The 22,141-nt window shown below is 49.2% G+C and overlaps 2 protein-coding genes across 2 annotated transcripts; both read right to left on the bottom strand.

The window, feature by feature from the left end:
* Positions 1-538: 538 nt before the first annotated feature.
* LOC109704654 (G patch domain-containing protein 4-like) lies at positions 539-1,222 on the bottom strand. Its single transcript, XM_020225419.1, has one exon. The coding sequence runs from the start codon at positions 1,220-1,222 to the stop codon at positions 539-541; it is 684 nt and encodes a 227-aa protein (XP_020081008.1).
* Positions 1,223-1,856: 634 nt separating this feature from the next.
* On the bottom strand, positions 1,857-21,662 carry LOC109704653. The gene is made up of 2 exons (XM_020225418.1): positions 21,427-21,662; positions 1,857-2,067 (listed from the first exon to the last, which is right to left on the bottom strand). The coding sequence occupies exons 1-2, from the start codon at positions 21,660-21,662 to the stop codon at positions 1,857-1,859; spliced, it is 447 nt and encodes a 148-aa protein (XP_020081007.1).
* Positions 21,663-22,141: the final 479 nt, after the last annotated feature.

The raw sequence follows: 22,141 nt of genomic DNA, 5'->3' as shown, positions 1-22,141 counted from the left end.
TCTTGCGTTGCTCGCGGCCGCTCCGCCTTGGCGGCTGCGTTTGCGCGGGCATGCTTCTGCTCATGGCGTCCTTTTCGTCGCTGCGCTCGCTCCTCTTCTCCTCCCCCCACACTGCACCTCTCGGCGTGTACCCGCCCCCCGACCTCGCGCATCGCTCCTCTTTACGGCCCGCTCCACGCCGTTTTTCTGCCGCTCGCTTCTTCACTCTCCTCTCGTTCCCTCCCTCGACTTTCCTAGACCCTTTCTTCGTCACAACCGCCTCCTTCCTGGCACTTGTTCTAGCCTTCGCGGTTCTTTCTTGTGTCCGCAGTGGCTGGTGTCTTTGCCCTACCTCGTGTAGTCCCTCATCTGACGGCTCGCTCTGTGTACCTGTTCCGCGGGTGTGGGTGGGCGCGCCGGCCTGCCTTCGACTTCGGCTTCGGACTTCGGTTTAACTCATCACCTTCGGGTTGCTGCTCCTCCCCGTCGGCCTCGCTTTCGCTTCGGCTTCCGTTCGGCGTTTTCTTCCTTCTCCCTCTCTGTCCTCCTGCCTCTCAACTCATGGCCCCTGTTCAGTCCCCGGACCGACCCCCCTCGCCGTCCTCCTTTTCTTTCTTCCGTCCTCCCCCTCCACTGCTTTACGCTCTCCCGTTGCTCGCCTCTCTCGCCTCGGCTTCCTCTTCCTCTCGTCGCCGCCGCGCGATTCCTTTGTGATCGCTCCGGCTGAGGCGTCGTCTAACCTTCGCTCCCGGCGCTGCTTTCGTGTGGCCGGTGCGTCAGGCCCGGGGTCGCGTTCGCAGGCTTCGCGCGGCCCCCCCATCCCCCCTCGCTCTCGCCTTCGCGGGCCTCGCCCGCGCGCGTCCCCATCCCCTCTCGCTCCTCTTTGCTTCGCTCCCTTCGCTCTCTCTTCATGCCCTCCACGCCCCCCGGTGCTTGGTGTTTTCCGGCCCCTTTTACTTGTGTCTTTCGTTCCGCTCGCGTCCCCCTGCTTTTCTTCCCCTCCCGGTGTCTTAGCGCCCCCTTTTGTGTCCTCTTTTGGCCCGCTCTTGTCTCCCTCTATTTTCCCTCTCTTGCTTTCGTCTTCTCCTTTTCCCGTTGTTCTCGACTGCCTCGCTCTCTTTGTGCTTCCTGCTCTCGCTGTTTGCTTCTCTTTGTTCTTTCTTCTGGCTGTTGTGGTCGCCGCCTTCTCGTGTGTGCCCTCCCCACCCTGGCGGGTATCGGCATGCTCCCGGGACAGGGCCATCTGCGGTGCGGGCGTCCCCCGCTTTTCGTTTTGGTCTCCCCGCCCTCGGGTTGCGTCTTCGTGCCCCTCGCCCCCTTTGCCGGTTGCCTCCGCCCTCCGCTCGTGCGCGGCGCTACGGTCTAATTGCCCCTGTGCCCGCCCGGTCTTACTGCTTGGCTTTTCTGCCCCCTCTCCGACGTTCGCGTTGCTCGGCGTGTCTGGACTCCCCTTCCGCGCGGGTTACGTTGCTGGCCGCCCCATACGTCCATCGGGCGTTATCTTCGTGGCGGCCACTTCCTTCATTTTGTCTCTTTGGCCTTTCTTTATGTGCGGCGGGTGCGCTCGCGTGGGTTCCTCCCTTGCGCTTTTCTGCTGTTGTCTGTGCCCCTGCGCCCATCGCTCCCAGTCTCTCGCGGCGGAACCATGCGGCGAACTTTGAGGAGGTGGAAGACTCCGCTACTCGGATCTGGCGAGGTCCCGTGCATTGAGAGCTCACCGTGTCCGGCCGCTCACCTCACTTGGCGTCGCCGCAGAGGTGGCGGCACCTTAACGGCAGGCAAGGGCAGATGGCGGCGCGCGCACGGCAGGCGGCGCGGATGGAGCGACTGGAGGATTTGCTTAGCGGCAGGCAGGCGGCTGCCAGGGAGGCAGAGTGTCACACCTCGCACCGCACCGACAGATGTCCAGATGATTGCGCCACGCCCGGAGGCGCGCCATCCTCCAGGCGCCGTCTCTGGACATCACCAGATATTGCTGCCTCGGGAGAGGAGTTCGTGGCACCACGCAGCCTCAGGTGCGTGTAGCCGGCGAGCAGCTTTCCCCATGATAGCCGAGGGAACTGAGCGGGATCTGGCTCATGGACGTGCCTTCAGTGAGTTCAGGCGATGCAGGGTCCACGGAACCTTTGAACGCGGGAGAGACGTGGACGCATCTGGATAGTGGAGTAGTGGTTTATGCATAATGAGAAACTTTTTCGAGATACCTTTTGTGGAGGAGAGAGACAGAGTGTGGCTCGTCACACACTTTCTGGATCGCGAGCCTTGCCGTTGTGGTTGATATTCTGGACCAACCCAACAACAGACTGCACGATGCTCTGGCGAGGATTCAAGGAGCTGGCTTCTCGCACGTACTTCTCTACCAACGCGCAAAAGGGAAGATAGAGCAGGCCATTGTGCAGTTTACACGCCAGGGGGACGGTCAGTGGCCGAGTAACGAGAGGGAGTTTTCTATCTACGGCTGACTCCATTGTGTACGCTTTTGTGTGGCGGGATTGACGAGGACCAAGGCCCGCATTTTGAGCGTGGATGGCGGCCTTTCGATCTTTTGGTTGGTGCAATCCTCTAAATACCTCCATAACCTACCGGGAGGTTGTGGACCGTGCACTATTGTGAGGCTGGAGCGGCAGACCTTCAAGGAGCGACGCGAGGCCCCTAGACAAGGGCAAGGGCAAGAGGATAGCGGCTGAGGGTGCGAGTCAGAATCGGCAATCGGCGGAGCGCCGCCCGAGGCATCCCACGGACCGGAAGCCAGTCACGAGGACTGGCCAGTCTTACCCGCGAGGAGACCTGATCGACACCAGGCCCGCCGCTGCGTGATCTATGGTGGCCACATTTCCCACGACCAGTCGCACAGCGCTAGTCGGGCAGGTGCTATCTTGTGTGGCCAGGAGGCCACTTCAGTCGACTGCCCGAAGGGTTCAGCGCCAGCGCCATATCATCATCGGCATCAGCACCAGCTTCCCCGGGATCCCAGCCAGAGGACACTTTCCTGGCACTCCACCAGGCCGGGGGCCACCTGTCCAGCGGCAGATGGAGGGGTCCACGACAGGCCCGAGGGGCGCATGTACGCGGCTCAGACTAAGGAAGCGCAGTAGCGCGAGAATTGGTCGCAGGTATCATTTTACTTTATGGTATTCGACGTACGAGCATTATTTGATACGTCCTCGCATTCATTCATAGACCGGCTGTTTGCCGAGTTGCAGTGGTATTCCACTTGATCATCTTTGTTGGCACCTGGGCACATTGTGTACCCAGCGACTCACACCTTTAAGATCCTTCGGCGAGTTCTGCGCCCAGTTGCACTGTTCGGTTGAGATTCGATTATGCCAGTAGACCTTTTAGCTTTGCATAAACTCGGAGAGTTTGAGGTTTGTCTTGGCATGGATTGGTTGACATAAGTACTCACGCACACTATCGATGGGCAAGATCGACTGTGACATATTAGAGAGCCGGGGCAGGCGGAGGTTGTGTACGGGATGCCAGAGCTTCGCTATTTGCGATGACAATTAGCTCCTGCTCGAGCTAGGCCAGTTGATTAGTAGAGGTTGTGGGCCTATTGGCTACTGTTGTGTTCAAAGGGTGATGGTGAGCCCCAGGGTTGAGGATATCGCCCGTAGGTGCGGGAGTTGGAGAATGTATTTCTATGCCAGAATGCTTCAGGCATGCCCCTGATAGGGAGATTGAAGTTTTGTGGTAGATTCTCGTCCCCGAACTCTCCAATCTCAAACGCGCGCCTCTAGGATGGCACCCAGCAGAATTTGAGAGGCTGAAGCACTAATTGGCAGGGATGCTTTTTGGATAAGGTTTGTGCGACCGATGTGTCACCTTGGGAGCGTGCGGTCCTATTGTCAAGAAAAAGGATGGATCACTTCGCTTGTGCGTGGACTAATGTGACTTCACAAAGTCACAGATTAAGAATAAGTATCCAATTGCCGAGCGCATTGACGATCTTTTGAATCAGCTACAGGGGTCTTGTGTGTATTCCAAGATCGACCTCGCAGTCGGTATATTCACCAGCTAAAGATCAAAGGCCTAAGATGTGTCAAAGACGGCTTTTATGTAAGAAAACACAGGATATGGATATTATAATTTACTTTGACGTCGGCTGCTTACTAATCACCGCATGCTTTTTATGGATGTTACTGAACCGTGTGTTTTAAGCGTTATCTAGACAGGTTCGTCGTGGTATTCATCGACGAACATCTTTGTGTATTTCCGGAGTTATGCGGATACGAGAGCATTAAGGCTGTACTTCATGTACATTTCGGGAAAGGAAGCTCTATGCCAACTGAAAAAGTGTGATTTTGGCTTAGACAGGTGGCGTTTTTGGCCAAATGTGATTTTCAGGATCAGGCATGCCGTGACCCGAAAAAGATTGAAGCATTAAGGATTGCCAAGACCGACGAGTGTCACGGAGATTCGGAAGCTTTCTTGGTTTGGCCGGCTTACTACCGACGGTTTGTTTAGGGATTTGCGAGAGTTTTCCGACTCCCCTCCACGAGCTCCACGCATAAGGGCACCAAGTTCATTTTGAATGATGCCGTGTGAAAGGAGGCTTCACGAGTTGAAGCAGAGACTGACTACCGCCCGATCCTATAACCTTGCAGTTACTGGAGCAGGGTATGTGATTTATAGGCGCGCTTCCCTTTAATGGATGGATGTGTTGATGCAGGCGGGAAGGTGACCGCGTATGCTTCTCGCCAATCTAATAAGGATATATGAAAGATACTATCTACCACTACTTATCGCCTGCCGGTCGTCCCTCGACTTGGATTGGCCGGCCAGTAGCTTGCATTTGAAGCTATGGCGCCATTACATAGATACGGCGAGCGTGTGGGAAGTGTAACGGATCACAAAACCTTAAAGTATCTATTCACTCAAAGGAGTTGAACTTGAGACCTTTGCGGATGGTTTGAGCTGCTCATGGATTACGACTTGAACTATTCTTTACCCACTCAGGTAAGCGCTACCGTGGTGGCGATGCGAATAAGTAGGCCAAATTCGACCGGAAAACTTAGGCGATGGCTTGTGGTTACTCAACCGCCGTTGATCGAGCAGATGAAGCGGTGGAGTTTGAGTGGTTGGCAGCCTGATCCCCCCTTTGAAGACTGATGACTTTGGTTGTGCAACCTAACACTGTGGAAAGGATCTAAGAAAAAGCAAGCCCCGATGTGATTGCAACAGTATTGTCGAGCTAATGATGATTGATAGGTTGCACGCAGTCGACTTTTTCTATTGACGGTGTGGGATTGGATTGCGTTTGTCGCGGACAGGATCTGTGTAAACCGGCGGATTTGGACAATCTAAAGAGGACAGTCCTCAGAGGCAGCACCGAGCACCGTAATGCTATACATCCGAGGAGGCGACGACAGATGTATAAGGACTTAAAGTTGGCTCTATTGGTGGACCAGAATTGAAGAAAGACATTGGTGAGTTTGTTGCCAGATGTCTAACTTGCCAACAGGTGAAAGCCGTAATATACCGGGTCCCGCGAAAAGTTGCAGAGCTTATCGTCCGGTATGGAAATGGGAAAAGATCACCATCGCGACTTTGGATGGGATTACCCCCTGACGCTCGCAGGCGCCCGCATGATCGCTAATTGGGTGATCGTGGATAGGTTGACAAAATCTGGCACATTATCATACCTATTTCACAATTCCTAACATGAATGGTGAAGACTCGCGCGAGGTATACTTTCGATGACGATTGTGCGATTGCATGGGGTCCCCTACATTCTATGTATCAATAGAGACCCCCACCGATTTGTGTCTCACTTTTTGGCGGGAGCTTACAGATGCTTGGTACCCCTTGCGCACTTCAGTACACGCTTTCCACCCTCAGATGATGGGCCAGTCAGAGCGCACTTACAGAACACTTGAGACATGCTTATCGAGTCCCTGTGTGATTTGACTCCCCAGAGGCCAGGTGCAGCATACGCCGATGGCAGGAAGTTTGCTTAAACAACAGTTATCAAGGCAAGATCAAGATGGACCTTCTCGACGCACTCTATGGACAGAATGTACGTCGCCCACTTCATTGGAGTGAATTGGCGAGAAAGATTGGTTCCTTAGGCCAGAGTGCTCCCAGGAAGGCTAGGCATGTTCGCTCATTCGTTTCTAGGGAGCGATCCTTGTGACAGCGCCAGAGTCAGCGCCCAAACAGAGTTCATACGCACAAGCAGCTCGACGACGATCTTGGAGTTTTTCAGATTGGCAGATCATTCTCTTCCTTGAAAGCTCTCGGCCCGACCAGCAGAGGAATTGAGATTTGCGAATTCGGGGTAACGTTGAGCGCCCCCGATTCATTGACACGTATGAGGTTTTGAGAGTTATAGCCCGGTTAGCCCGTATCGACTGCTTCTACCGGCCCAACCTAAATCGGTGTACACAATGTGTTTCATTATCTGGTCCTTCGGAGGTACAGACTCCATGATCCGGCTTCGACGGTGTTGATGCTACAACCCAGTGAGTCTGACGATGATCTCGAGCTTATTCAAGAGCAACCTTTGAGGATTTTTGGCTCGGAAGTAAAGCACTGCTCCCGACGCTCGAGTGAGATATCTCGTACGTGAAGGTGCTCTTGGAGCACCGACAAGCAGCGGCCGAGGCTTACTTTGGGAGTTGGAGAGCTCGCTGGCGGAAGATGTTATTCCACTCGTTTACAGATGAGGGGCTTGAGGTATTATTACTTTTTGAAGTTACGACAGAACAACAAACTCGTTTAGGAGGGGGAATGATAACACGAAACTGGAGCCTTTAGCAAATTTGGCGAGTTGACGTGATTGGAAGTGTTCTGAGTTTTTCCACGCACTTCTGTGGCGAATCGTAGACAGTGTTTCCGACCTTATGGTTTTCGACACACCTGGGATTGAGATCCTGAAGCACTAGCACCAAAACCGGAAATATGCAATTTTTTGGTTGCTTACTCAGCGTAGCCTCCATATTGGACTGTTAACCGCGGAACACGGTTGATGCTGTCCGGTACATGGGTGATGTTGTAACGCTACGGGATCGTGTACAGCGTCACACGGACAGGCTCCTCCTCAGCCAACGCGAGACCTTCGGGTTTGCATTTTCGTGGATGTGTACGTGGTACGTGGCCCGTGTAACCGGTACGCATGAACAGTTTTTGAATGGTCGAAATCAGGGGTATTTTTGCAATGTGGCTTCTCTATTTGTATCCCCACGCCCCCTAAGGCTCTCCCCTGAGCTGAGAAGGTGAGAACAAGTTGAGTGAGGCCCTCTCTCTTCCCCTCCTTTGATTTGATCCCATTTGCGATGGATTTTGGTGGATTAATTCCTCTTTTTGCCTTTTGAGCCTTTTCCACCATTGTTGAAGGCTTGGAGCTTGGTTTTGGTGCATTGTTGAGGGAGAGTTCTGGACTTTAGAGAGTTTAGACGCTTGGATTGAAGCTTCTAAGAGGTAATCTACTGTTCCTCCCATCTTAGAATTGAGTTTTATTGTTGTTTTGAGCGTGAAACCCTAGAATGGAGACTTAGGTTTGAATGGGCATTTTTGATCTAGGGCGTTTGGAGCTTGATTAATTGGATTAGAAACCTTCCATTGTTGGATTGGAAGGGATTAGCTTCTCCTTAATTTGTGAGCTTGGGAAAGATTTCTACTCCATAAGGCGAGATTTTAGCCCTTTCGCCTTAATGTTAATGTTGATCTATAATTTGTTCGTAACGCTCGGTGTATCTCTTCGCTCCTTATTTTAGATATTTAGAGACTCTCGGACTACTCCGTTCGGCGAAACGAAGACTACTGCGACGTTCGGTGGGTTTGACCTAGCCCACACAATGAGAAAACTTATTTGTGAAGATTTGAGTATCGTTAAATGAAAAAGCATGCATAATCACGTTAGATATATTTATTATGAATTTCTAGAAGCTTAACAATGCCTAGTAATTAAGTATAGAAATTTCGGACCTCTAATGATAGAGAGCTTGGATGTGATACTTAGCATTCTAATTGAATTTGAAACTATAATTCCTATCATGAAAAATGAACATTACTTTCAATGCATTTAACCTTAATGCCAATAGTGACATTAAAACTTTGGAAGCCTAGAGGGCTTGAGGACTTAGACTATTGAGAATTTGAGCCAATGTCATAAAGAGGCATTGGGCCCAGGCTATAGTGAACATTGGTATTAATGTCTTAATTGGAACATAGAATATGAATTGGGCTTGATTAGTTGTGATACTTAAGTGTCAATAAAGAGGCAATAAGCCAGTGGGTGTTGGGTTATCACATTGTGATCTAGAGTTAGACCGTTGGGTTACTAGTAGCTATTGCCATGTTTGAGACATGAGGTTGGATACTTGAGCCTTTGACTACGCTGCTGCCATTTGTGCTCATTCGCACAATGCTTGTGAGGGTCGCTCCTACAAGCGCACTCCGGATTGCCTACGCGACCTATGTTCGGTCGTGCGGTATTGAGAAGCCTACTGCTCGAGTGGGACAGACACATTCCAAGAGCAGGAATGTTGGCTACCACAGGCACTTAGGCGGCACAAGCTGGACACCCTTGGGTGGTCTTAATTGGAAATGAAAATCGACATGGCGTTGAGTGGATTTTTAATCACTACTAGATAGAGAGTAGTGGTAGGATTACTTGATTTGCTTCTAGCGTAGTGTTGGACACTTGAGTATACATATGTAACATGTAGCATGCCTAGGAAATAATTGCTTATCGCATTCATTGTAAACATTGCTTATGTCACGCCCCCAATCCCCGCCCAATTTGTTTCGGGTTCGCGGTCACGTCAACAGACGCCCGGGCGGACAGAGCCTCCCCTGTCCTCCCAAGGCTCTAACAACAAGTATAAATAGGCAATCAACAAACGAATTTGCATATTAATAGAAGACTTGCACCAGGGCACAGCAACAACGGAAGCGAAAGCTCTAAGCTAAATATAACACACATGATATTTGATTAAATTTAAACCCAATACAAGTAAAACTATTACAATTCCATTCAACCATTAATCTTTTATATTTAGTCATCCACCCAAACACACGCTTGTTTAAACTTTACATCTCACATTCAACAAAATAAAGTTGATACGTATACACCAAAAGGAATGACTACAAAATGCTTAATGTCCGCGTGGCCGCTATCTATGCGCTACCCCTTGCCTCGGTCCTCGCCGCCCCGTTCGTGCTAGGACCTGTAGGGTTAGTGGGTGTGAGAACTAAACAAAGTTCCCAGTGGCTCGGCATCCGACCTCGCCGACTTACCCACTAGGTCCATCCAGGCAATAAGTATTTTTCAAGGAGGAAAAGTACCACTACTAATGCGACTAATACTATGCTGCAGAAAGAAGTCAGTGGATATATAATTCAAATGCGATAACGGAAATGCATGCATGCTCCAATCATAATCAAGGCTTTGCTCTTACCCAATCTTGCCGGTTAACTTGTTAACCCCAATAACTCACAACCCAAAATCCCTAATAACTGGGACTCGAACCTCCCTAGGGACCATCACTGTGGGACTTTACCCTCGCAGTGGTGAACGCAACTCGGAGCGCACCCGCTCGAGGGGGAGCGACCTCCTCAAGCCAAGACGTAATGTGAGTATCGATCTAATCCCAACTTGAGGATTCATGCCACATGTCACAATGCCGATGTCATGATAGGTCCTACCTATTCATTCTTGCCACTCTCAGCCATATCCGTGGTGCCATAATTTGTTAAAACTATGTTTAATGGCTTTTCTCAATGCCCAATCTTGTTTCTATGTCCAATGTCACCCTTGTTTTTAATTGTCCAAGTCCAACCTCACATTCACACATCTTGAGGGTCCAATCACACATGTCCATTTGGTTCTATCGTCCATAGTTTCAACTACGTTAGAAACATATAAATGAAGTCAACCAAGTTCCTAATGTATCTACCCTACTATACATGAATGGTTATATATACATATATACTCAAGAATAGAAAAACAGATATATGAAGGAATCCAACGATTCGGCCGTGCACCCCCCACCTCTCAATAATCGTGTGGGTGTAGTATATGAGACCTCCCGGATTTTATGAAAGCCGCTTCCGGCGCCTATAATCAAAACGGTGCCATATTAGGCCTTTTGTACATTGAACTAATACTCTAACATTTTCGTAATTTAAAACGAGTTGCCAACGTGTTGGCACCCCATTAGGTTTCACGGGTCAATTTGTCCCCGAACAGTCCCTAGGGCAAAAGCCGCCAATTCAAGCCCTAATATTGTCATTTAGGTTTTCCTATGAATCGATCCACCTTAAGCAAACAATAGCTTAGGATCATCTAAACGAAGGCTCCTAGTAAGGTTTCTAGACGCCTTGGAACCCAACCCTAGGGCTTCTATGGCAAAGCCTACCCAACCACTATGAGAGCACTTGAGCTCTCATACGGTTCCATGGAGTTCAAGGCATATAGAAGGCTCCATGGTCAAAAACAACCCAAAGCTCCAAAACATAGGGATTAAAACCAAGCCCTAGACTCATTCCTACCAAAAACTAACCTAGCCCAAGCCCCTCCAAAGTCCTTCTTGTGGAGAGCTTGTAGAACCCACAAAGCTCTAATCCACCACCTTCCCTTGCTTCTCTTCTAACTTCTCCAAGCCTAGAGCAAGAGTTTTAAGAGAGAGAAAGAGAGGAAATGGGAGAAGAAGGGTGAAAATGGCTTATGGGAGAGAGGGGTGTCCACATATAGTGTTGTGACAATTGCATTTGAAGCCCCTCAACTTGGTTTCCCCTTGATCTGCCCAGATTGGCGTTTTTCGCCTTCGGGGACCGGTCTCCCGACCAGGGACCCGGTCCCGAACGTGAGTGTTCGCAGGACTCAGCAAATTTTCGAGAGTTTTTTTGCTGATGCGCAACGAGGGACGGTCTGCCCCCTTCAGGGACCGGTCTCCCGAGGACCGGTCTCACCACCAGGGACGCGGATGCCTCAGGACTTCCTGGCAGGCTACGTGTACGGGGACCGGTCTTTCCTTCAGGGACCGGTCCCCGAGAGCACAAAATCTGGGACTTAACCAGATTTTCTGATTCTCTCTCTCGAGTCCCTTTTAGCTTCTCTTATGAGCCCTAAAGTGCTCAGGGTCCATTCTAACTCATTCAATTCCGCATTCCGCTCGTTTTGACGGAACTCGGCACGATTTACGAGGGATGTGGTATGTTACAGCTTACCATAGTAGAGCATGATCTTCATAATTTCTTAAAGCAAATCATGATTGTTACTTGTGGTCATGTAGGGACATACTGTTCATAAGTGAAATAGATTGTCATCTTAATTGACAAAATGTAGTATCTTAGCATTTTAATTATGCTTTCATAAATGCAATTTATTCATTATTATTGCTCTCTTTTAGACTTACCCTTTCTTTGGGCCTAGTGTGGCATTGAGCTGAGGTCAGTAATTGCCACTGGGAACTATAAATTATAGTTCTCACGCCCTCTGTTTATGTTTTCTTTTCAGAGCCTTCCAACGCTGGGAGAGGCTAGGGACGAGAGAAGGGCGTTGTTTCGAGCTAGCTCTTCGGCGAGTGACGAGTTGATAGGTGGTCTACCTCTCGATGTTTTTATTTTGGAGAGGTTGAGAGCTGTACCGGTGTATTAGAGACGAACCCTTTTGTGTACTATTTGGACAGATATTGTATAACTATATGTTTCACTCTTATTGCTTTAGTATTCTCCTTTAGCTTGTTCTAGATGATAGATCTATCTGTACTCTGATATCTCTAGATGTTGATTATCTTTGTTATATTTTTTGCTGTATATGTAGACGCCTTATATGTGCTGACATATGGCGGGTCTGGAATGCTACCGGAGGGCTCTGCCTGTCCCGGGGCGTGACACCAGCGATGTCGGCTGGACGTGCGTCATCACCGCGTTAGCCGGAGGGATCGAGAGCGCCTAGCGCCGAGTCTTTGCCGCTAAGGTAGAGGAGCTGTAAGAATAGTCCGCGAGGATGTAAAAAGTAAGTAACACCTAGAGGGGGGTGAATAGGTGTAAAACGGCAAACTCAAAAATCTCGATGCAAATGAAACTAAATAGCGGAAAATAAAATAGCCACCGAGAATTTAACGTGGAAACTCAAACCGGAGTGAAAAAACGCCACGGGACCGATCGCGCGAAGAAAATCCACTAAGAAAACTTGAGTACAAGTGATTTTGACAAAAATACACGACTCAATTACCGATTTCTTGTTGATGGTGATCTTCGCCGGTCCTCGATCCGATAGGAATCCACCAATCGACCTCGCCGCAACTCCTTGCAGCGCAAACGCTGCAAGCTCTTCGATCTACAAACTCCGGAAGGAGATCGCGCGTGGATTTCGGCGTGTAGCCAAGGATTCGGTGGACGCTTCGAGAGTTGAGGCCGTTGACGCCCGCACAGGAGGTTGCTGGCGAGGTCGATTGGTGGATTCTATCGATCGAGGACCGGCGAGCATCACCATTCAACAAGAAATCGGTAGAATTAGTCGTGTATTTTGTCAAAATCACTTGTACTCAATGATTTCTTAAGTGGATTTTCTTCGCGCGATCGGTCCCAGTGGTTTTTTCAGCTCCGGTTTGGAGTTTTCCCACGTTAAATTCTCGGTGTGCTATTTTATTTTCCGCTATTTAGTTTCATTTGCATCGAGATTTTTGAGTTTGCCGTTTTTACACCTATTCACCCCCCTCTAGGTGTTACTTACTTTTTAGATCCTCGGGATCTATATCTTACAGCTCCTCTACCTTAGCGGCAAAGACTCGGCCGCTAGGCGCTCTCGATCCCTCCGGCTAACGCGGTGATGACGCACGTCCAGCCGACATCGCTGGTGTCACGCCCCGAGACAGGCAGAGGCCCTCCCGGTAGCATTCCAAGACCCGCCATATGTCAGCACATATAAGGCGTCTACATCAACAGCAAAAAATATAACCAAAGATAATCAACATCTAGAGATATCAGAGTACAGATAGATCTATCATCTAGAACAAGCTAAAAGGAGAATACTAAAGCAATAAGAGTGAAACATATAGTTATACAATATCTGTCCAAAATAGTACACAAAAGGGTGGTCTCTAATACACCGGTACAGCTCTCAACCTCTCCAAAATAAAAACATCGAGAGGTAGACCACCTATCAACTCGTCACTCGCCGAAGAGCTAGCTCGAAACAACGCCCTTCTCTCGGTCCCTAGCCTCTCCCAGCGTGGAAGGCTCTGAAAGAAAACATAAAACAGAGGGCGTGAGAACTATAATTTATAGTTCCCAGTGGGCAATTACTGACCTCAGCTCAATGCACCACTAGGCCCCAAAGAAAGGGTAAGTCTAAAAAGAGAGCAATAATAATGAATAAATTGCATTTATGAAAGCATAATTAAAATGCTAAGATACTACATTTTGTCAATTAAGATGCACATCTATTTCATTATGAACAAGTATGTCCCTACATGACCACAAGTAACAATCATGATTTGCTTTAAGAAATTATGAAGATCATGCTCTACTATGGTAAGCTGTAACATACCACATCCCTCGTAAATCGTGCCGAGTTCCGTCAAAACGAGCGGAATGCGGAATTGAATGAGTTAGAATGGACCCTGAGCACATTAGGGCTCATAAGAGAAGCTAAAAGGGACTCGAGAGAGAGAATCAGAAAATCTGGTTAAGTCCCAGATTTTGTGCTCTCGGGGACCGGTCCCTGAAGGAAAGACCGGTCCCCGTACACGTAGCTTGCCAGGAAGTCCTGAGGCATCCGGTCCCTGGTGGTGAGACCGGTCCTCGGGAGACCGGTCCCTGAAGGGGCAGACCGGTCCCTCGTTGCGCATCAGCCAAAAAAAACTCGAAAATTTGGCTGAGTCCTGGAACACCCACGTTCGGGAACCGGTCCCTGGTCGGGGAGACCGGTCCCCGAAGGCGAAAAACGCCCAATCTGGGCAGATCAAGGGGAAACAAGTTGAGGGGCTTAAATGCAATTGTCACAACACTATATGTGGACACCCCTCTCTCTCCCATAGCCATTTTCACCCTTCTCTCCCATTTCCTCTCTTTCTCTCTCTAAAACTCTTGCTCTAGGGCTTGGAGAAGTAGAAGAAGAAGCAAGGGAAGGTGGATTTGGAGGCTTTGGTGGGTTCTACAAGCTCTCCCACAAGAAGGACTTGGAGGGGCTTGGGCTAAGGTTAGTTTTTGGTAGAATGAGTCTAGGGCTTGGTTTTAATCCCTATGTTTTGGAGCTTTGGGTTGTTTTTGACCATGGGAGCCTTCTATATGCCTTGAACTCCATGGAACCGATGAGAGCTCAAGTGCTCTCATAGTGGTTGGGTAGGGTTTGCCATAGAAGCCCTAGGGTTGGTTCCAAGGGTCTAGAAACCTTACTAGGATGCTTCTTAGATGATCCTAAGCTATTGTTTGCTTAAGGTTGGGATCGATTCATAGGAAAACCCTAAATGACAATATTAGGGCTTGAATTTGGGGCTTTTGCCCTAGGACTGTTCGGGGACAAATTGACCCGTGAAAACCTAATTGGGGGTGCCCTAAACACGTTGGGCAACTCCGTTTAACATTACGAAAATGTTAGAGTATAGTTCATGTACAAAAGGCCTAATATGGCACCGTTTTGATTATAGGGCGCGGAAGCGGCTTTCATAAAATCCGGGAGTCGTCATATACTACACCCACACGATTATTAGAGGTGGGGGGTGCACGCCGGAATCGTTGGATTCCCTTCTATATCTGTTTTCTCTATTCTTGAGTATATATGTATATATATACCCATTCATGTATAGTAGGGTAGATACATATGGAACTTGGTTTGACTTCATTTATATGTTTCTAACGTAGTTGAACATAGTGGACGATAGAACCAAAATGGACATGTGTGATTGGACCCTCAAGATGTGTGAATGTGAGGTTGGACTTGGACAATAGAAAACAAGGGTGACATTGACATAGAAACAAGATTGGCATTGAGAGATAAAGCATTAAACATAGTTTAACCAAATTATGGCACCATCACGGATATGGCCTTGAGAGTGGCAAGAATGAATAGGTAGAGACCTATCATGACATCGGCATTGTGACATGTGGCTATGAATCCTCAAGTTGGGGATTAGATCGATACTCACATTACGTCTTGGCTTGAGGGAGGTCGCTCCCCCTCGAGCGGTGCGCTCCAGAGTTGGTCACCACTGGGCGAGGTAAAGTCCCACCAGTTGATGGTCCCTAGGGAGGTTCGAGTCCCCAGTTATTAAGGGATTTTGGGTTGTGAGTTATTGGGGTTAACAGAGTTAACCGGCAAGATTGGGTAAGAGCCAAAGCTTGATTATGATTGGAGCATGCATGCATTTCCGTTATCGCATTGAATTATATATCCACTGACTTCTTTCTTGCAGGCATAGTATTAGTCGCATTAGTAGTGGTTACTTTTCCTCCTTTGAAATACTTATGCCTGGATGGACCTAGTGGGTAAGTCGGCGAGGTCGGATGCCGAGCCCACTGGGAACTTTGTTTAGTTCTCACACCACTAACCCTACAGGTCCTAGCACGAACGGGGCGGCGGAGGACCGAGGCAAGGGTGTAGCGCCATAGATAGCGGCCACCGGGACATTAAGCATTTTGTAGTCATTCCCTTTTGGTGTATACGTATCAACTTTATTTTGTTGAATTAGTGAGATGTAAAGTTGTAAACAAGCGTGTGTTTGGTGGATGACTAAATATAAAAGATATAATGGTTGAATGGAATTGTAATAGTTTTACTTGTATTTGGTTTAAATTTAATCAAATATCATGTGTGTGTATATTTAGCTTAGAGCTTTCGCTTCCGTTGTTGCTTGCCCTGGTGCAAGTCTTCTATTATATATGCAATTCGTTTGTTGATTGCCTATTTATACTTGTTGTTAGAGCCTTGGGAGGACAGGGGAGGCTCTGTCCGCCCGGCGTCTGTTGACGTGACCCGAACCCGAACAAATTGGCGGGGATTGGGGCGTGACATAAGCAATGTTTACATGAATGCGATAAGCAATATTTCCTAGCATGCTACATGTACATATGTATACTCAAGTGTCCAACACTACGCTAGAAGCAAATCCAAGTAATCCTACCACTACTCTCTATCTAGTAGTGATTAAAATCCACTCAACGCCATGTCGATTTTCATTTCCAATTAAGGACCTACCCAAGGTAGTCCAGCTTGTGCCGCCTAAGTGCCTGTGGTAGCCCAACATTCCTGCTCTTGGAATGTGTCTGTCCCACTCGACCCAGTAGGCTTCTCAATACCGCACGACCGAACATAGGTCGCGTAGGCTAACTCCGGAGTGCCGGCTTGTAGGGAGCGACCCTCACAAGCATGTGCGAATGAGCACAAATGGCAAGCAAGCGTAGTCAAAGGCTCAAGTATCCAACCCTCATGTCTCAAACATGGCAATAGCTACTAGTAACCCAACGGTCTAACTCTATGTCACAATGTGATAACCCAACACCCACTGGCTTAGTGCCTCTTTATGACACTTAAGTATCACAACTAATCAAGCCCAATTCATATTCTATGTTCCAATTAAGACATTAATACCAATGTTCACTATAGCCTGGGCCCAATGCCTCTTTATGACATTGGCTCAATTCTCAAATAGTCTAAGTCCTCAAGCCTCTCTAGGCTTCCAAAGTTCTTAATGTCACTATTGGGCATAAAGGTTAAATGCATGAAAGTAATGTTCATTTTCATGATAGGAATTATAGTTTCAAATCTCAATTAGAATGCTAAGTCTCACATCCAAGCTCTCTATCATATAGAGGTCCGAAAATTTTCTATACATTACATAGGCATGTTAAGCATTCTAAAATTCATAATAAATATATCTAACGTGATTATGCATGCTTTTTCATTTAACGATACTCAAATCTTCACAAATAAGGTTTTCTCATTGTGTGGCTAGGTCAAACCCACCGAACCGTCGCGTAGTCCTTCGTTTCGCCGAACGGAGTAGTCCACGAGTCTCTAAATATCCTAAAAATAAGGAGCGAAGAGATACACGAGCGTTACGAACAATTATAAGATCAAACATTAACCATTAAGGCGAAAGGGCTAAAATCTCGCCTATGGAGTAGAAAATCTTTCCCAAGCTCCAAAAGAGAGCTAAATCCCTTCCAATCCAACCAATGGAAGGTTCTAATCCAATTAATCAAGCTCCAAACGCCCTAGATCAAAAATGCCCAATTCAAACCCTAAGTCTCCATTCTAGGGTTTCATCTCAAAACCAACAATAAAACTCAATTCTAGAGGGAGAGAACAAGTAGATTACCTCTTAGAAGCTTCAATCCAAGCTCTAAACTCTCTAAGTCCCAAGATCTCCCCTCAACAATGCACCAAAACCAAGCTCCAAGCTTCAACAATGGTGGAAAAGGCTCCAAAAGGCAAAAAGAGGAATTAATCCACCAAAATCCATCCAAAATGGGGATCAAATCAAAGGAGGGGAAGAGAGGGCCTCACTCAACTTGTTCTCCACCCTTCTCAGCTCAGGGGAGAGCCCTAGGGGCGTGGGGATACAAATAGAGAAGCCACATTGCAAAAATACCCCTGAGTTTCGACCATTCAAAAACTGTCACTGCGTACCGGTACACGGGCCCACGTACCGGTACACATCCCACGAAAATGCCAAACCCGAGTCTCGGGTTGGCTGGGAAGCTGCCTGTGTACCGGTACACGATCCCGTACCGGTACAACCATCAACCCTGTACCGGTACAGCCATCAACCCTGTACCGGTACACAGTCCAATGAAGGCTACCCGAGAGCTAACCAAAAATCCTATTTTTCGGGTTTTGGTGCTAGTCTTCAGATCTCAATCCTCAGGGTTCGAACCATAGGTCGGAACACTGTCTACGACCCACCAGAAAGTNTGTCAACAATCGCTCCCGAGCAATGCGAACCTTGTCCTCTGCTTCCTGGAGCACATCTGGGCCTAAAGCCAATCTCTCGCCAACTTCACTCCAATGAAGTGGCGATCTACACTTCCGTCCATAGAGTGCCTCGAACGGTGCCATCTTGATGCTTGCTTGATAACTGTTGTTATAAGCAAACTCTGCCATCGGTAGATGCTGCGACCATCCTCCCTGGAAGTCAATCACACAGGCTCGAAGCATGTCCTCAAGTGTCTGTATAGTGCGCTCTGACTGCCCATCACTCTGAGGGTGGAAAGCTGTACTGAAGTCCAAGCGCGTACCCAAGGCATCCTGTAAGCTCCGCCAAAAGTGAGACACAAATCGGGGGTCTCGATCTGATACAATAGATGTAGGGACCCCATGCAATCGCACAATCTCATCGAAATATACCTGCGCGAGTCTCTCACCAGTCCAAGTAGTGTGGATAGGTATGAAATGTGCCGATTTTGTCAACCTATCCACGATCACCCAAATAGCATCATGCCCGGCCTGCGAGCGGGGTAATCCCATCACAAAGTCCATGGTGATCTTTTCCCATTTCCATACCGGAACCGATAAACTCTGCAACTTTTCCGCGGGAACCCGGTATTCGGCTTTCACCTGTTGGCAAGTTAGACATCTGGCAACAAACTCACCAATGTCTTTCTTCATCCTGGGCCACCAATAGAGCAACTTTAAGTCCTTATACATCTTCGTGCCTCCCGGATGTATAGCATACGGTGCTCGGTGTGCCTCTTGAAGGATGTCCTCTTTAATGTCCAAATCCGCCGGTACACAGATCCGTCCGCGGAAACGCATCAATCCCACACCGTCCATAGAAAAGTCACTGGTGCAACCATCAATCATCTTAGCTCGAATACTTTGCAACTCCACATCGGAGACTTGCTTTTTCTTAATCCTTTCCACAAGTGTAGGTTGCACAACCAAAGTCATCAGTCTCAAAGGGGTATCAGGTGCCACCAACTCCAACTCCAACCGCTTCATCTGCTCGATCAACGGCGGTTGAGTAACCACAAGCATCGCTAAGTTTTCCGTCGATTTCCTACTTAGCGCATCCGCCACCACGTTAGCCTTACCTGAGTGGTAAAGAATAGTCAAGTCGTAATCCTTGAGCAGCTCAAACCATCGACGCTGTCTCAAGTTCAACTCCTTCTGAGTGAATAGATACTTTAAGCTTTTGTGATCCGTATACACTTCACACCGCTCGCCGTATTGGTAATGGCGCCATAGCTTCAATGCAAAGACTACGGCCGCCAATTCCAAGTCGTGAGTAGGATAGTTCCTTTCATAATCCTTTAGTTGGCGAGAAGCATACGCGGTCACCTTCCCGTCCTGCATCAAAACACATCCCAATCCATTAAAGGAAGCGTCGCTATAAATCACATACCCTGCTCCAGTAACTGGCAAGGTTAGGATCGGGGCGGTAGTCAGTCTCTGCTTCAACTCTTGGAAGCTCCTTTCACACGCATCATTCCAAATGAACTTGGTGCCCTTATGCGTGAGCCTCGTGAGGGGAGTGGATAATCTCGCAAATCCCTAAACAAACCGTCGGTAGTAGCCGGCCAAACCAAGAAAGCTCCGAATCTCCGTGACACTCGTCGGTCTTGGCCAATCCTTAATAGCTTCAATCTTTTTCGGGTCCACGGCTATGCCTGATCCTGAAATCACATGGCCCAAAAACGCCACCTGTCTAAGCCAAAATTCACACTTTTTCAGCTTGGCATAGAGCTTCCTTTCCCGAAGTACATGAAGTACAAGCCTTAAATGCTCCTCGTGATCCGCATAACTCCGGGAATACACAAAGATGTCGTCGATGAATACCACGACGAACCTGTCTAGATAAGGCTTAAACACACGGTTCATAACATCCATAAAAGCTGCCGGGGCATTAGTAAGCCCGAACGGCATCACAGTAAATTCATAATATCCATACCGTGTTCTAAAAGCCGTCTTTGACACATCCTTAGGCTTGATCTTTAGCTGGTGATATACCGACTGCAGGTCGATCTTGGAATACACACAAGACCCCTGTAGCTGATCAAATAGATCGTCAATCCTCGGCAATGGATACTTATTCTTAATCGTGACTTTGTTAAGTTCACGATAGTCCACGCACAAGCGAAGTGATCCATCCTTTTTCTTTACAAATAGGACCGACGCTCCCCAAGGTGACACACTCGGTCGCACAAAACCCTTATCCAAAAGATCCTGCAATTGTGCCTTCAGCTCTCAATTCTGCTGGTGCCATCCTATAGGGCGCCTTTGAGATTGGAGTAGTCCCGGGGACGAGATCTACCACAAACTCAATCTCCCTATCAGGGGGCATGCCTGGAAGCTCTGCTAGAAATACATCTCCAAACTCCCGCACTACGGGGATATCCTCAACCCTGGGGGCATCACCATCACCCCTGAACACAACAGTAGCCAAGTAGGCCACACAACCTCTACTAATCAACTGCCTAGCTCGAGAGGAGCTAATTGTCATCGCAAATAGCGAACTCTGGCATCCACGGTACACAACCTCCGCCTGCCCCGGCTCTCTAAATGTCACAGTTCGATCCTTGCAATCGATAGTGGCGTAGTACTTAGTCAACCAATCCATGCCCAAGACAACATCAAACTCTCCGAGTTTATGCAAAGCTAAAAGGTCTACGGGCATAATCGAATCTCCAACCCGAACAGGGCAACTGGGGCAGAACTCCCGAATATCTAAAGTGTGATCGGGTACAACAACTCGTCCAGGATGCAACAAAGATGTCAGTGGAATACCATGCAACTCGGCAAACAGCCGGTCTATGAATGAATGCGATGCACCGGTATCAAATAATGCTCGTACTCGAATACCATAAAGTAAAATGATACCTGCGACCACATTCTCGGCTGCTGCCGCTTCCTTAGTCTGAGCCGCGTACATGCGCCCGCTCGGGGCCTGTCGTGACCCCTCCATCTGCCGCTGGACAGGTGGCCCCCCGGCCTGGTGAGGTGCAGGAAGTGTCCTCTGGCTGGGACCCGGTGAAGCTGGTGCTGATGCCGATGATGATGATGGCGCTGGCGCTGAACCCTTCGGGCAGTCCGACTGGAAGTGGCCCTCCTAGCCACACAGATAGCACCTGCCCCGACTACGCGTGCACTGTCGTGGGAAATGTGGGCCACCATAGATCACGCAGCGCGGGGCCTGGTGTCGATCAGGTCCTCCTCGCTGGGTAGACTGGCCACGTCCTCGTGACTGGCTCCGGCTCCTGGGATGCCTCGGCGGCCTCCGCGAGTGCGTCTGACTCGCACCCTCAGCCGCTATCCTCTTGCCCTTGCCCTTGTCTAGGGCCTCGCGTCGCTCCTGAAGGTCTGCCGCTCCAGCCTCCACAATGAGTGCACGGTCCACAACCTCCCGGTAGGTTTGGAGGTTAGAGGATTGCACCAACCAAAAGATCGAAGGCCGCAATCCACGCTCAAAAATGCGGGCCTTGTCCTCGTCATCCCGCACCACAAAAGGTACACAATGGAGTAGCCGAGAAAACTCCCTCTCGTACTCGGCCACTGACCGATCCCCCTGGCGTAAACTGCACAAGTTCTGCTCTATCTTCCTTTTGGCGTTGGTAGAAAAGTAGTGCGCCAGAAGCAGCTCCTTGAACCTCGCCGAAGAGATCGCTGCCAAGTCTGTGTTGGGGTTGTCCAGAATATCCAACCACCAACGGCAGGCCTCGCCGTCCAAGAAGTGTGTGGCGAGGCACACTCTGTCTCTCTCCTCCACAAAGGTATCTCGAAAAAGCTTCTCCATATGCATAAGCCACTACTCCACTATCCAGTGGTCCACGTTCTCCCCGTCAAAGGTCCGTGGACTGCATCGCCTGAACTCACTAAGGCACTCCATGAGCCGATCCCGCTCAGTTCCCTCGGCTATCATGGGGAAAGCTGCCGCCGCTACAGGCACCTGAGCTGGTGGTGCCACGAACTCCTCTCCCCGAGGAGCAATATCCGGTGATGTCCTCAGAGTACCGGGCCCTGGAGATGGCGCCCTCGGTGTCGCAATCACTGTCGGTGCTGGTGGAGGTGTGGACACCTCTGCCTCCCTGGCAGCCGCCTGCTGCCTAAGCAAATCCTCCAGTCGCTCCATCCGCGCCTCCTGCCGGCGCGCCGCATCTCCCTGCTGCCGTAATGCCGCCACCTGCTGCGCGACCAAGTGAGTGAGGGCCGGAAGCTAGCTCCTCAACTCACGGACCTCGCCAGATCCGGAGGTAGCGGAGGTCTCCACCTCCT

The sequence above is a fragment of the Ananas comosus genome, unplaced genomic scaffold (genome assembly GCF_001540865.1).
Source record: "Ananas comosus cultivar F153 unplaced genomic scaffold, ASM154086v1, whole genome shotgun sequence".
In the NCBI taxonomy this organism is placed as follows: Eukaryota; Viridiplantae; Streptophyta; class Magnoliopsida; order Poales; family Bromeliaceae; genus Ananas; species Ananas comosus.
This window is presented reverse-complemented; position numbering and strand designations above follow the sequence as displayed.